This window comes from Babylonia areolata, chromosome 19 (genome assembly GCF_041734735.1).
Source record: "Babylonia areolata isolate BAREFJ2019XMU chromosome 19, ASM4173473v1, whole genome shotgun sequence".
Lineage (NCBI taxonomy): Eukaryota > Metazoa > Mollusca > Gastropoda > Neogastropoda > Buccinidae > Babylonia > Babylonia areolata.
The window spans coordinates 63309884-63325392 of record NC_134894.1 but is presented as its reverse complement, the minus strand read 5'-3'; the positions used below and the strand labels follow the sequence as shown (position 1 = coordinate 63325392).

General features: G+C 43.8%; 1 protein-coding gene across 1 annotated transcript; it reads left to right on the top strand.

The window, feature by feature from the left end:
* The first annotated feature begins 6827 nt into the window (after window positions 1-6827).
* Window positions 6828-14952, top strand: LOC143294237 (aldo-keto reductase family 1 member A1-like). The gene is made up of 6 exons (XM_076605668.1): window positions 6828-6929; window positions 9566-9682; window positions 12018-12130; window positions 12452-12539; window positions 13274-13357; window positions 14884-14952. The coding sequence occupies exons 1-6, from the start codon at window positions 6828-6830 to the stop codon at window positions 14950-14952; spliced, it is 573 nt and encodes a 190-aa protein (XP_076461783.1).
* The last annotated feature ends 557 nt before the right edge of the window (window positions 14953-15509 follow it).

Here is a 15509-nt window from a genome sequence, read left to right as displayed (position 1 = left end):
TGGCACATGGCAGGTTAGTTCACTGTCATGGCTTTGTTTTCAGTTTTTTCTTTATTGTTATATGTTTATGTGTTGTTTTTTGTTGTTGTTTTTTTACGTCAATTCATTGATTCAGGATGAGTTTGTGATTTGTTTTTTTCTCCCTCAATCACCCCCTAGTTATCTCACAAGTTGAGTTTTGAAAGTGAACTGTATGCACAAAATATGTTTTTTTTTTTTTTTTTTTTTTTTTTTTTTTTTTTTTTTTTTTTTTTTTTTTTTTTTTTTTTTTTTTTTTTTTTTTTTTTTTTTTTTTTTTTTTTTTTTTTTTTTTTTTTTTTTTTTTTTTTTTTTTTTTTTTTTTTTTTTTTTTTTTTTTTTTTTTTTTTTTTTTTTTTTTTTTTTTTTTTTTTTTTTTTTTTTTTTTTTTTTTTTTTTTTTTTTTTTTTTTTTTTTTTTTTTTTTTTCCCCCCCCCCCCCCCCCCCCCCCCCCCCCCCCCCCCCCCCCCCCCCCCCCCCCCCCCCCCCCCCCCCCCCCCCCCCCCCCCCCCCCCCCCCCCCCCCCCCCCCCCCCCCCCCCCCCCCCCCCCCCCCCCCCCCCCCCCCCCCCCCCCCCCGCAGTGTGTACATTGTCCAATGTAAAGATAAACGGACATCAGCAGTGTGTACATTGTCCCAATGTAAAGATAAACAGACATCAGCAGTGTGTACATTGTCCCAATGTAAAGATAAACAGACATCAGCAGTGTGTACATTGTCCCAATGTAAAGATAAACGGACATCAGCAGTGTGTACATTGTCCCAATGTAAAGATAAACAGACATCAGCAGTGTGTACATTGTCCCAATGTAAAGATAAACAGACATCAGCAGTGTGTACATAATCCCAATGTAAAGATAAACGGACAGCAGCAGTGTGTACATTGTCCCAATGTAATGATAAACGGACAGACGCAACAAGTACACACACAAATGGCTTGGTGTCCCACCTGGTCTCACTGACGCGGCACTCTACTGTCGCCAAGCAACCTCTGAAATTCCTTGTCGAAGAATACAAGGTAGTGAAGGCAAGACTTCTCAGCATGCTCGAAGACTCAGGAGACAGTTTTGTGAGATCCAGCCAACCCAAGCTGAAGACTGGCAGAAAATGGAAAGTCAGGGAGGCAGTCATTGCAGTGAAAGAAAGTCTTAAGACAAACGAAATGATAGGACACACCCAAACCAACAGACAGGGCCTGGGATCGACAAAGATGGAATGGTGGTCCAAGGCAAAGGGGAAAGCAAAAAGAGACATGATCATACAGGAGATCAAGAAGGAAGAGGATGATAAGAGTCCAGAAGGCAGTACAGCAAGGCCAGCAGGGGCAGTGGACAACATGGGAAAATGTACTCCAAAGGAGCCTGAGCTGGAGCGACGTGGAACATGGCCCCTCTGAGGATCAGCTTCATCATAAGAACTGTGTACGACCTCCTTCCCTCAAATACAAACTTGGTGAAATGGGGGAAAGCAGATGACCCTGCGTGCCCACTCTGCCATGGCAAACAAACAGTGGAACTGCTAAAAGAAATTGCGCACTTGGTGAGCACTGTCCAAGGAGTGCCAACGCCACCAGAAGTTCCAGTAGAGTTCCGCTCGGCAGAAGGCAATAATGTCTGGCCAGGAACAGCATCCAAAGTTTCCAAAGCATGGAAACGTGGGCTGCTTGATGGTGCCGAAGATTGGGAATGCACAGTGGACCTACCAGAGGGGAAGAAACACCCAGAAATCATCAGCAAGAACGCCATGAGACCTGACATAGTACTCCACCCCAAAGCAACGAAACAAGCGATTCTGATTGAGCTCACTGTGCAATACGAAAGCAGAATGGAGGAAGCCCACATCTACAAGTCCAAGAAGTATGCTAGTATAGCTAGCAGCCTGAGAGAATCTGGATTCCAAGCCAAAGTCCTCGCCATAGAGACTGGAACAAGACGGTTTGTGAGCGCATCTGCCCACAGCCTTATGAAAAAGCCGTTGATTTCTGGTAGAAAGAGGACACGGACTCTCAAGGCAATGGCAGAAGCAGCAGAAAATTCAAGCTGGATCTGGTCGAGGAGGAATGAAAGTAAACTTCGTAAGGATTACATTTCCCTACTCAAATTAGGCGTACGATAGTTCAGTAGTTAAAACGTCTGCCAGAAAAGGTGACTCAGTCCTGAAGTGGCGACCACCCTGGAGGCGCGGGTTCGAACCCGCTGAGGACCGGAAAAAAAAGGCGGCAATATAAGGGCATCCAGGAGTCATGACCTGGGTGCAGCCCGGTCCCCTTAGAGTGCAAGGAGTTTTAAGGGCTGAAACACTTGACTGAAGGGGGCTTCTTCTCTGAAGACCTTGTACTGTCCAGCTCTCTATAGAGTTTCTTATCACTATTGTGCTGTGTTATGCTGATTATATCATGTTGTGTAGAATTGATCATATTGTGTTGTATAGTATTGGATTATTTTGTAATGTAATGTAATGTATTCTATTGTATTGTAATGTATACAAACACAATGCCAGTATCATGAACAGCAGCAAGCAGAAGCGTGTAATGAGGTCTATTGACAGTAAAGACACACATTGCATACACCTCATTAACAGCTGTTTTTGTCTATGGCAGTATTACTGCCTCTGTCCCCATTTCTCTTCGTCTCCAGTCTGTGTGTGTGTGTGTGCGTGCGTGCGCGCACGTGTGTGTGTGTTAGTGAGTGAGTGAGTATGTATGTGCGTGTTTGAGTATGTGTGTGTGTGTGTGTGTGTGTGTGTGTGTGTGTGTGTGTGTGTGTGCGCGCGTGCGTGCGTGCGTGCACGTGTGTGTGTTAGTGAGTGAGTGAGTATGTATGTGCGTGCGTGCGTGCACGTGTGTGTGTTAGTGAGTGAGTGAGTATGTATGTGCGTGTTTGAGTAAGTGTGTGTGTGTGTGTGTGTGTGTGTGTGTGTGTGTGTGTGTGTTTATTTCCGTTATTCTTTTATCTTTGTGTCTCTGTTTCTCTCAGACAGAGAATAGAACACTGTTGAATGACACGAAATGCTGAATTGTACATTCTGTTCTTAATTTCAAGTAAACAAAAGTACTATAGCTTTCTTTGAAAAAAAAAGAAGAAAAAAAAAGAAAAGGAAAAGCTTCTCATAACTTACATAACAACATGATTCCAAACACACTCTTTACGAAGCATTCATCAGTTCTTATTTCGTTATCACATTCCAAGACCACCAATGCATGAATGAGAGCCAGTCCATCACAATTTTAACACTTTTCGTTTAGATATCTTACAAAGACTGTCCATAAAGTGAGTGTATGATTACCATCATGTTTTATCTCTGTTTCTCCTGGGCTTCACAGACCTCGGACGAACAGATGCGAGAGGCGTTGGGACTGGCACTTGACGTTGGCTACAGGCACATCGACACTGCTCAGGTCTATGGAAATGAAAAAGGGATTGGCGACGTGCTCCGTGAATATTTCAGTCAGGGAAAGCTGAAGAGGGACGATGTGTTTGTCACCACCAAGGTATTTGTTGCGTTCATTGTCTCAGTGTTTATTGTTGGTGTGGATTGCTATGTTTAATGTCTCAGTGTTATTGTAGGTGTTGATTGCTATGTTTAATGTCTGTCGCGTGCGACAGTGTAGTGATGGAAAAAAGGGAATTTTGGTCAACTTGACCCCTCGAATACGTCATGATTTTCGCTGTTTTTTTGTGTTTTGTTTTGTTTTGTTTTGTTTTTTCTTTTTCCATTTCTTTCTTTCTGTGCGTGCGTGCAGGTGTGCGTGTGTACGCGCGCGTGAGTGTGTTCCTTCCCTCCCTCGTACTCAGCTCAGGTTGTCTTCTTTTTCTCGTGCATGTGTATCTGCACGTTGTTAAGCTCAGCTACAGGTCGGATAAGGAAAACTCACCTTTCGATGTCGTGGGCATCGTAAGATGCTTTACTCACTGGCAGTTGCACCCAGTCAGGGAGAGGTGGTTTCTTTTCCAGTTCCTGCTCCATTCATTTTGGAGTGAGGAGGTTTTTGCCGATTCGGTTCGGGTTTGGGGCCTCCAGTGCCACTACGTTTCCTGGGTCCGTGTCCGACCAGGAGGTCTGGAACTACATTCTAGTTCCAGGGATTTAATCTCCCTTATGTTTTTTCCCTCACGAGCTCTTGAGGTGAGTCAGGTTGGGAGAGTGAAGAATACTAGTTTTGTGGGTTTTTTTCTATAGACAGGGAGCGGCCACTGATATTATTTCAGTTTTTTTTTGGTGTTGTTGTTGCTGCATTTAAAATATATACTTTAATTTCAGTGCAGTATGGCCCTGCCAATCCTTGTGGAATCAGATTTATATCTGTGCACACATATTCTGTTTTTTGTGATCATTATAAACAGTTGTATTAAGGCATTCAGCTGTATGTGTGAGTGTGCGAAACCCCTCTGTGTGCCTGCTTTAGCACATGCATTGTTTTTCTTGTGCTTGACTCTTGGCTCGAGTCTATTTACGCTCCGAAGAGTGTTCCGACGAGACCCGCACGTTCCCCGAGTGTTAAGGTCGTCTTGGACTCACGCAGTCCACCTTCCCCATCCTCCGCCGTTGTCCTGGGCACCCGCAGCCTTCCCTGCGCCTGTGAATTCCCTGAGTCTGTCACAGAGGTGTCCCCGACGCACATGAAGATTGCCGCTTTGCATGCCCTGTCTGCAGAAGGACTAGGACTCTCAGTGGTCTCCGGCATCTTGGGTTGTCTGTGGCATGGACCCTCGTGTTCAGAACCAATGCGAGCCGTACATGGACGGTAGAGAATGCGTGTGCATGTGTGAGGGCAGTGCAGAAGAGGGGTGAGTGTGTGTGTTCGAGCGAATGTGATTTACTTATTTTTCTCTCATTCCCACTTATGATGTGGCGATTTGTATTAGCGGGTTAGTAAGTTTGGAGGGGGGGGGGGATTAAGGGAAATAGTTTAGGCCTCACTGCTGTTTCGGTTGTCAGTATGTCTGTGTGAGTGAGTGAATAAAGTTTGGTATTGTGTATAAATTCTTGGCGTTGGCTGCACTTAATTGAGCGTGCGAGGATCCGGAGACCCATTTTTCTTAAATTTTTCTTTTATTAGATTGCGCGGGGCCTGTCAGGTTGTAGGTGGGTCCTCAACCTCAACCGGTCACGTGACAATGTCTCAGTGTTATTGTAGGTGTTGATTGCTATGTTTGCTGTCTCAGTGGTATGAGTGTCAACTAGGCTGAAAGTGTACAACACGGTCATTTTCCGCAGCATTCTTCACGGCTGTGAGATCAGGACACACCAAGCTTCTGGATCATTACCACATGCACAGCCTGCCCACAGTCCTGATAAATTATGATGGCAGGACAAGATCACAAACCTAGAGATCTTGGAAATAGCCACAAGCATCGACGCCTTCATCCCCCAAATCTAGCTTCTTTGAAGTGAACGCTTTATCCAAACAGATTACTCCAGTATCCGCCAGGAGCTCCTTTATGGCAATTCTCCCTTGGCAAAAGAAAGCTAGGAAAGCCCTAAACACTTTATGACGAATTCTGCCTTGGCAAGAGAAAGCTAGGAAAGCCCTAAACACTTTATGGCGAATTCTGCCTTGGCAAGAGAAAGCTAGGAAAGCCCTAAACACTTTATGGCGAATTCTGCCTTGGCAAGAGAAAGCTAGGAAAGCCCTAAACACTTTATGACGAATTCTCCCTTGGCAAGAGAAAGCTAGGAAAGCCCTAAACACTTTGTGACGAATTCTGCCTTGGCAAGAGAAAGCTAGGAAAGCCCTAAACACTTTGACGAATTCTGCCTTGGCAAGAGAAAGCTAGGAAAGCCCTAAACACTTTGTGACGAATTCTGCCTTGGCAAGAGAAAGCTAGGAAAGCCCTAAACACTTCAAAGACTGCGTAATGACCAACATTGCACATGCTGGAATTTCCCCCTCCCCCCCCCCCCCCCCCAACAAAAAAAGCAATCAGAGAAGCATGTATAGGATACAGCCAGCCGGCAGGCTCTGACAAAGCAAGCACATGACAGCTTTGAGAAGAACCGCCGCAGCAGCATCGCTGAATCCCAGGAGAAGAGGAAGTCAGCAGCAGCAATGCCCGAAGATCCCGGACAGTTTTCCTGCCTTCACTGTGGATGTCCGTGCAGACTCTGACTGGGACTCCATGGCCATATGTCAGTCCACACCAATCGAGACTGAGAAACACACAGACGTCATCGTGGTCATGACGGACTATTTTTTGTTGATGATGATTGCTAGTGTTGATTGTTCATTGTCTTTCTCTTTTCTGACTCTCTCCTCTGTCTCTCTCCATCTCCCCCACGCCCCCTTTTACATACCTCCTACTTTCTGTTTATGTCCCCTCCCTCCTCTCTCTGTCTCTTACCGCTGAGTGTAGAGGATGTACAGATCAGCTCCAAAGAATCAGTTTGATGATTATCTACGCTGGTGTTTGACTCTTCATCAGCTAGAGAAAGAGAGAGGGAAAGGAGGAGAGGATGTGTCATTGCCTGGAATGACTGCAGTCCCGGGATATACCAGCTTGTCAGGCTGGTTCCTTTCTGTGTCGTGCCCTTTTTCAGATGCTTTGCTGAAGGACATCATCAGTACGTCATGGTGACTTCCAACGTCTGCTCCATGGACCTCCTTGTTCAGGTGATGTTGATACAGGTCCAGAAACGTTTCTTCACCAGGACACAGTCAGTCTGACTGTCATGGTCACCATTTGGACTGTGCCAAGTCCATCTTCTGGGAGGTCTGCAGACAACATTATCTGAAGTGTGTGTGTGTGTGTGTGTGTGTGTGTGTGTGTGTGTGTGTGTGTGTGTGTGTGGTGTAGCTCCAGGCGACGAGCATGCTCAAGGATGACGTCAGGCCGGCCGTGGAAGAGAGTCTGAGGAAACTGCAGCTGGACTACGTCGACCTGATGTTGCTTCATCAACCATGGGCCTTAAAGGTCAGACAGATGTGTGTGATTATGGGAGTGATTTGTGTGGTGTTGTATCTATGATGTTGTATTATGTGGCACGTAGAGTTGTTTAGTGTGCATTTTCGTATTCTGATATGTCAAATTTTCAGCGCAATGCAGTGCAATTTAGTCAATGATTGCAGTGTATTGTATTGTATTTTATCACATTGCTTCTCATGACGTGAACTTTGTACTGGGTATAACCCTTTTTCCTGAATAATCTTGGTTCAAGAATAAAATTCAAGTGTACTCAAAGATGAACTGTGTGTAGCTGTGCAGATAATAGAAGTTTCAGTGAGAAGTGTGAATGTTTTAAATACAGTTCTAAGGAAACAGCTGTAAACAGGATAAAGAAAGAAAGAAAAGGGAGAGAACCAGAAGACAGAGGGAAGTACTGAGGGTGACAACATGGAGAGTGACGTCACCTGACACCGTCACAAGGGGCAGAGGGGGTGCGGGAGGTCCTGTATTAAATTCACGACAGTGACGCATAGATGTGTGTGTGTGTGTGTGTGTGTGCGATTATTGTTATTACTGACTTCAAAACAGTCATTAACGAGACGGAAGCCTGTGTGGCTGATGGAAAGGTGTGGATGGACAGAAACAAGCTAAAACTTAACGAAGAGAAAGCCGAGTTCTTAGCTGTTGGAGACAGAGCTCGTCTCAATGAAATAAAAAAAAAGGGGGGGCCCAGTCACTCTCGGCACTTCTACAGTTACATTTCAAACATAAGCTAAATACCTAGGTGTACATATTGATCAGACCTTGACCATGGCTGACCACATTTCATCCCTGTGTCGCTCATGCAATTTTCATCTTCGCAGACTAGCCTCAGTCAGACCATACTTAATGGAGAATAAACATGGCTCAGTTGGTTTCCTCTTTTGTCCTGTCCAGACTAGATTACTGCAATTCTACCTTAGCAGGTTTCCGCTCTTATTAGACTACAGAAAGTAGAGAACAATGCTGCACGACCTGTCCTAGCAAAAAAGAAATCTGATCATGTCACACCTCTTTTGCATCAGTTACACTGGCTTCCAATAGAGTCCCGCATTCACTATAAACTAGCGACACTTGCCTTCCGACATTTTGATGAATCTCTTCCCCCGTATCTCTCCTCTGCGTTGGAAACGTACGAACCATTCAGAACGCTAAGATCCAGTTCTGAACTGTTACTTCAAGTCCCAAGAACTAATTTAAAATGTGCAGGGAAAAGGTCTTTTAGGGCTCAAGTACCCCAAATTTGGAATTCTTTGCCATCATACCTCAGAAATGCTCCTGATCTCCAGACCTTCAAGTCAGATCTGAAAACGCACCTTTTCCGCAAACATTTCTGTACTCAGAAACGATGGATAGTCCAAAGTCTGTTCGCCACATGGAGTTTTATGCTAGAGATATTTATACTCACGTAATCCTGTTTTAGTGCAGGTGATATATTTAATGTGTCTGGGCGCCCGTGCGCGTGCATGTGTGTGTGTGTGTGTGTGTGTGTGTGCGCGCGAGTGTGAGTATGCGCGCGCATGTATGTGTGTGTCTAAAAGATGTGTGTTCTTAAGGAATGTATTTCTTTTTAATCTAAGCATTATTTACTTGATATTTTTATTGTTTGGTGGATCATGCTTTTTTTTATTCATTCTGTGAACGCACTGGATTGAGCTGTTGCAATCTTTTTTGTTGTGTTTATATCTGGATCGATGATGTAAGGCGCTTTAAGCAGCATTAGTAATGGATATCGCGCCATAGAAAAGTTATTAAGTATCATTCATTATTATTATTATTAATGGTCACTGTTAGCAGTGGTATTCAACATGGCCCAACTGTGTGTGACAGAATCCAGGTGGTGGTAACGTGTTTCCCATTGAAGGACATTCCGAATATGAAACTGATGTCCATTTTACTGACACTTGGAAGGCAAGTCTGTTGATACTCTTTGTCTGTCTATGTGCCTGTCTGTTTGGAGTGAATCAGTTGATTATTCTTCCTCTTCATGAGGAAGATGTTACAAATGACCCCAACAATTATAAAGGGTTTTCTCTGTCTAATAACATCAGGCAAACTATCTGGCTATATAAGTAAGAAGATGCTGGCAGAATGGATTGAGGTAAACAATATTACCGGAAAATACCTAACTGGATTTTAAAGAAAAAAATATTGGACACTTGATCAAATGTTTATTTTAGTGGGGGCTGTTCAGAAGCAGATTTCAAACAATCGTACGTTATATATCACCTTTACAAATTGAACAAAAAACCAACAACTGTGATTCGATTTCACGGAAACATCCGTGGCCAATGCTTGAACGAAAAAATGCATAACACGTTTACATTATCAGCGTGTAAAATGTACGTGCGGAGATGTTAAAGCAATAATCAAGTGTGGTGCAAATTTCAGTGAATACGTTAGATTGACACGTACACAAGGGAGACAAGTTGGGAGACAGTTTGTAGTCTCATTGTTCATCAACGATTTTAGCTCCAGAAATGGTTGGAAACGGACGATATCGTGTTGTCTCATTCAGTTGTTCAGTGTGTTGCAGATGATTTTCCCCCATGTCTTCTGTTCTTTCTCTCTTTCACTCACTCCCCCCACCCACCCCCACCCCACCCCACACGTCTGCCTGACAGGAACTGGAGAAGTTGGTGAGGGAGGGCAAGATCCACAGCCTGGGGATCAGCAACTTCAACTCTGTGCAGACTGACACCCTTCTGTCTGTGGCCACTGTCAGGCCCGTCCTCAACCAGGTGTGTACACTCACCTGTCTGCCGTATCATCTCTGTTCTGTGTACCGTATCAACCCTGTTCTGTGTACCGTATCAACCCTGTTCTGTGTACCGTGTCATCCCTGTTCTGTGTACCGTATCAACCTGTTCTGTGTACCGTATCAACCCTGTTCTGTTCACATCATCCCTGTTCTGTGTACCGTATCAACCTGTTCTGTGTACCGTATCAACCCTGTTCTGTTCACATCATCCCTGTTCTGTGTACCGTATCATCTCTGTTCTGTGTACCGTGTCATCCCTGTTCTTTGTACCGTATCACCCCTGTTCTGGGTACCGTATTAACCCTGTTCTGTGTACCGTGTCATCCCTGTTCTGTGTACCGTATCAACCTGTTCTGTGTACCGTATCACCCCTGTTTTGTGTACCGTATCATCCCTGTTCTGTGTACCGTATCAACCTGTTCTGTGTACCGTATCACCCCTGTTCTGTGTACCGTATCACCCCTATTCTGTGTACCGTATCATCTCTGTTCTGTGTACCGTATCATCTCTGTTCTGTGTACCGTATCAACCCTGTTCTGTGTACCGTATCAACTCTATTCTGTGTACCGTATCAACTCTTTTCTGTGCACCGTATGGACCAGGTGTGTACAGTCACCAGTGTATCCTATCAACATACAGCTGGTGTGTGTGTGTGTGTGTGTGTGTGTGTGGATGGCTTCAGTCTGTGAGCCTATGTCCATCAGCTGTTGCATGCAGACTACACGTGTGGCGTGTGTTTAGAGTGGAGATGGTTCACAGGTATGTCACTGTGACTGACGTTTATGAACCAGTCACCAGACACCACAGGGCATTGTGTCATGTCAGGTAGTGTGACAGGTGTTTATCAAGACAGGGAAATATGGTACAAAGGGAAGAAGTTTTAATGGGGAAAATATTCAACAACAACAACCTCCCCCCCCTCACCCCCCAAATCCACGTTCATGGACGATGACTGAGTTTTTAAAATTTTACTTTATTCTATTGTAACCATTAAGATATGGAGGAGGAGGATGTCACTTGTGGCAAAGATGACAGAAATAGTGATGAATTGTTGATCGGTCATACCCGCATGACAATGATGACTACAATGATTGTAATCAGTCACGCCTATACATTACGACAATTATGAGTACAATGATGATGAATTGTTGATCAGTCACACCTGTACACTATGACAATGATGACTACAATGATGATGAATTGTTGATCAGTCACACCTGTACATTATGACAATGATGACTACAATGATGATGAATTGTTGATCAGTCACACCTGTACATTATGACAATGACGACTACACTGATGATGAATTGTTGATCAGTCACACCTGTACACTATGACAATGATGACTACAATGATGATGAATTGTTGATCAGTCACACCTGTACATTATGACAATGATGACTACAATGATGATGATTTGTTGATCAGTCCACACCTGTACATTATGACAATGATGACTACAATGATGATGAATTGTTGATCAGTCACACCTGTACATTATGACAATGATGACTACAATGATGATGAATTGTTGATCAGTCACACCTGTACATTATGACAATGATGACTACAATGATGATGAATTGTTGATCAGTCACACCTGTACACTATGACAATGATGACTACAATGATGATGAATTGTTGATCAGTCACACCTGTACATTATGACAATGATGACTACAATGATGATGAATTGTTGATCAGTCACACCTGTACATTATGACAGTGATGACTACAAGGATGATGAATTGTTGATCAGTCACACCTGTACATTATGACAATGATGACTACAATGATGATGAATTGTTGATCAGTCACACCTGTACATTATGACAGGATGACTACAATGATGATGAATTGTTGATCAGTCACACCTGTACATTATGACAATGATGACTACAATGATGATGAATTGTTGATCAGTCACACCTGTACACTATAACAATGATGACTACAATGATGATCAATTGTTGATCAGTCACATCTGTACATTATGACAATGATGACTACAATGATGATGAATTGTTGATCAGTCACACCTGTACATTATGACAGTGATGACTACAATGATGATCAATTGTTGATCAGTCACACCTGTACATTATGACAATGATGACTACAATGATGATGAATTGTTGATCAGTCACACCTGTACATCATGACAATGATGATCAATTGTTGATCAGTCACATCTGTACATTATGACAATGATGACTACAATGATGATGAATTGTTGATCAGTCACACCTGTACATTAAGACAATGATGACTACAATGATGATCAATTGTTGATCTGTCACACCTGTTCACAGGTGGAGTGCCACGCCTACCTGCCCCAACAGGAGCTGCAGGAGTTCAGCGAGAAAAGGAAGGTTCTCCTCGAGGCCTACGCCCCTCTGGGTTCTCCGGGCAGACCTGACTTTATGTGAGGGTTCTCTCTCTCTCTCTCTCCACCTGCTCTGTGTGTGTGTGTGTGTGTGCGTGTGTGTGTGAGTGTGTGTGTGTGTGTGTGTGTGTGTGTGTGTGTGTGTGCGTGTGTGTGTGTGCGTGTGTGTGTGAGTGTGTGTGTGTGTGTGTGTGTGTGTGTGCTTTGTTGAATTTCATGTCTTGTCACTATCAGACCTGCAAAAAACGAAAACTTTGCAATAAATGCGCGTGTGTGTGTATGAGTGTGTTGTGCTTGTCTGTATGTGTGTGCCCACATTTGACCGATGTGTACATACACATGACCTGTGTACATATGCAGCAAGGAGGGTGCAAAAGACGAACCAGTGTTGCTGGAAGAACCTGTGTTAAAGCAGATTGGAGACAAGTACGGCAAGACACCTGCACAGGTGAGTTTCAGTATCAGGTTCAGTCTCACGGAGGCGTCATAGCGTGCTAACTAATCCATATATGTTAACACCACATGAGCACAGGTTAGTCTGATGTGCAGAGCATGTGGCAAAGTTTTGTAGGTGTGTGTGCGCGCGTGTGTACGTGCTTGTGTGTGTGTGTGTGTGTGTGTGTGCACGTGCATGCTTGTGTGTAGGTAATTATGTGCATGTGTACTTTAAGGTGTGCGTGTGTGCAGGTATGGAATAATCACGTTTAATGTCCCAACACACGTAACATATACTGGCGATTGAAAGTATTTGGTGAAAGTATTAAAATTTCACTGTATATCCCCACTTAAGAATAACTACAAACACATAAATAAAGTGAATATGTGTGATCATATGTAGCTGTAGTAGTTATAGTAGTAACAGTGGTGTTATTGGTTGTAGTACTTTCATTTCACGTCCTTGTACATTTGTGATATTAAATAGTGTGTGTGTGTGTTCCTGAGTTAATTATGGAGGACAGTTTGAAAGACAATTCTTTATCAGTCATGTGAATGCCCCCTCTGTCTCTCCCTGTCTCTCTTTCTTTGTCTCTTTCTCTCTCTCTACCTCCATCTCTATCTCTTTCTGTCTCTCCCCACCCCCCTCTCTCTCCTTTTTACCCTGCCACTCCCACCCCTTTCTTACCCACCTCACCATGTGATGCTTACCGAGATGAAGTGCTGTCAGTGCTGTACTGTGTGCAGGTTCTAATCAGGAACCTTCTGCAGAGAGGTATCGTGGTCACAGCCAAGAGCGCTAACCCTTCAAGGATCAGAGAAAACTTTGAGGTACGTGTACGGGAATGTGAACTGGGGTATCTTTTCGTCTGTGTGTGTGTGTGTGTTGGGTGGGTGGACAGTCTCACAATGATAATGTGTATTCATGTAGAGATTAACGTCTGGCTCCAAGTACATTTAACAATACATGCAGCGTGAAATAATTTCAATAAGCTACGTGAATATGAAGAATATTAAAGACAAAAACTCGCAAGAAATGCTCGAAATGAAAGAACAATGCCGCTGGGAGAGAAAGGATTAAACAACAATAAAGAGAAGTAACAGTCTCCATTTACAAGGTACACAACTCCAAGCAGCATTGGACTGAAGTTGTGCACCTTGTAAACTGAGAGAAGTACTTCTCTTTATTGGTGTTAAATCACTAGAAATACTATTTTGAAAGTCGTACCTGTTCCATCTCCCTCTCTTCTCCCTCTCTCAGGCACGGACACATGGAAAGTCAGCTTGAGGTGGGAAAGATCCACAGTTTGAAATACGGTTTGAACATATGTTAGTTTGATTACGTTTGAAATATGTAACCATGGTAGAATTGTGTCTGGTGTTTTGTGGAAGACATTTCCATAACTGTGGACCGCAGTGTGCACATATTCAAAAAAGAACTAATATACCAAGACACTTGATACAGTTCAAATTTAACAACAAAACAAACAACAAAGATTAATAATGATGAAACTATCAGCATCATGTCTCAGTATTATGAATCCTTTATTTCGCTGATGATCCATTGGGTGTATGTCATTTTCAGTTCAGAAGTGAAGATGTTCACAAGGCACATGTCATGTCAAGCAACAAACACGGTAGTCCGACGTGAACAACATCCAAAGGAAAGAACATGAAGTGTCAAATCAACTTGTCCACTCCCAAAGTCACCAGCCATAACGTGATCCAGTTGAAATGTTCCATGTGAAAGACAAGCACCTCAACGACCAAGCACGAAACACATCCACCAGTTAAACCAAGCAACTCTATAACCAGCTGCTTAACAAAACAGATGTGCACACTGTCCATGACAGAGGCCCCCTCCGAAAACAGGACATGCAATCATCACAGACGGCAAAAATCACCATGACGACGGAAGAAGCAACAACAAACTTCCAACCACTGAACAGGCACATGTGCACAACACCAGCAGATTCACTGTAACCAGAAATCCACGCACTCAATTCTCTATTCAAACATGTTGAAGGTGGAGGGGAGGGGGCGGGGGGGGGGGGGGGGGGGGGTTCCGTTTCTCACACACGTAATAAACACAGTTAACAGCGCCATACATTGTCCACGCATTCTCCGTTCATCCTCCCAGTTCTGGCCAAGATGGTTGTCTGTCAAAACGACGCCGTCATTCTCTAAACAACACGTCACACTCCCCAAAAACAGAAAACGTCACACAAAAACCGCGTCACGCAAAACATTGTAAAACACTACAGTAGCATGTTATGGAAGGTCCTTTCAAATGTTTAATCAAGGATAAAGTATGAGAATGTCGTGAGTAGTGACACCATTCTCTGCTTACACTGGAGATCCCAGTGAACTCACAAACCAGGAACCACCAGACAGTGGTGACGTTCCAGTACAGCGTGAAGAAGTGAAGGGAGCCTCAAGATCACTGAACAACTGGGAAGCAGCAGGCAATGGCAACACGCCAGCTGAACTGATAAAACAAGGAGAGAAGTGTGAGAATATAGCCAACACTGAGAAAACATCTACCATGTCTTCATCGACTTTAAGAAGGCATTTGACTGAGTGTGGCATATTGTACTGTGGGCGACTATAAAGAAGTACAACATGGACCAAAAGCTGCCCAACGCCATTTAACAGCTAAATGCAGAAAAAACAAGAGTGCATTCCTTGTTCAGGAAACTGTCCACGACTGGTTCCATTCATCAGCTGCGATCCGTAATGGCTGTCTTCTATCTCTGACACACTTCAACACTTTCTAAAAACGAAAATGAGGCGGTATGACCACGTGGTCTGATGGAGTCTTCAAGACCATCCTCCATGGAACAGTACAATGGGCACAGGAGACGAGGCAGACAGGGGAAAAAGGACTTCCAAGATAAAAACCAGCACTCCTTGTCTTCCGTCTGACATTGTTGTAAAGTGCCCAGTATCACTTTTATTTTGCTGTGTCATTGACAGACATTGT

What these genes read in the sequence shown, in the direction of transcription:
- LOC143294237 (XM_076605668.1), top strand. Translation starts at nt 6,828, where the DNA reads ATGCTCAAGGATGACGTCAGGCCGGCCGTGGAAGAGAGTCTGAGGAAA. An exon ending in ATCAACCATGGGCCTTAAAG is followed by an intron (nt 6,930 to 9,565) that starts GTCAGACAGATG and finishes TCTGCCTGACAG; the next exon opens with GAACTGGAGAAGTTGGTGAG. An exon ending in ACGGCAAGACACCTGCACAG is followed by an intron (nt 12,540 to 13,273) that starts GTGAGTTTCAGT and finishes TACTGTGTGCAG; the next exon opens with GTTCTAATCAGGAACCTTCT.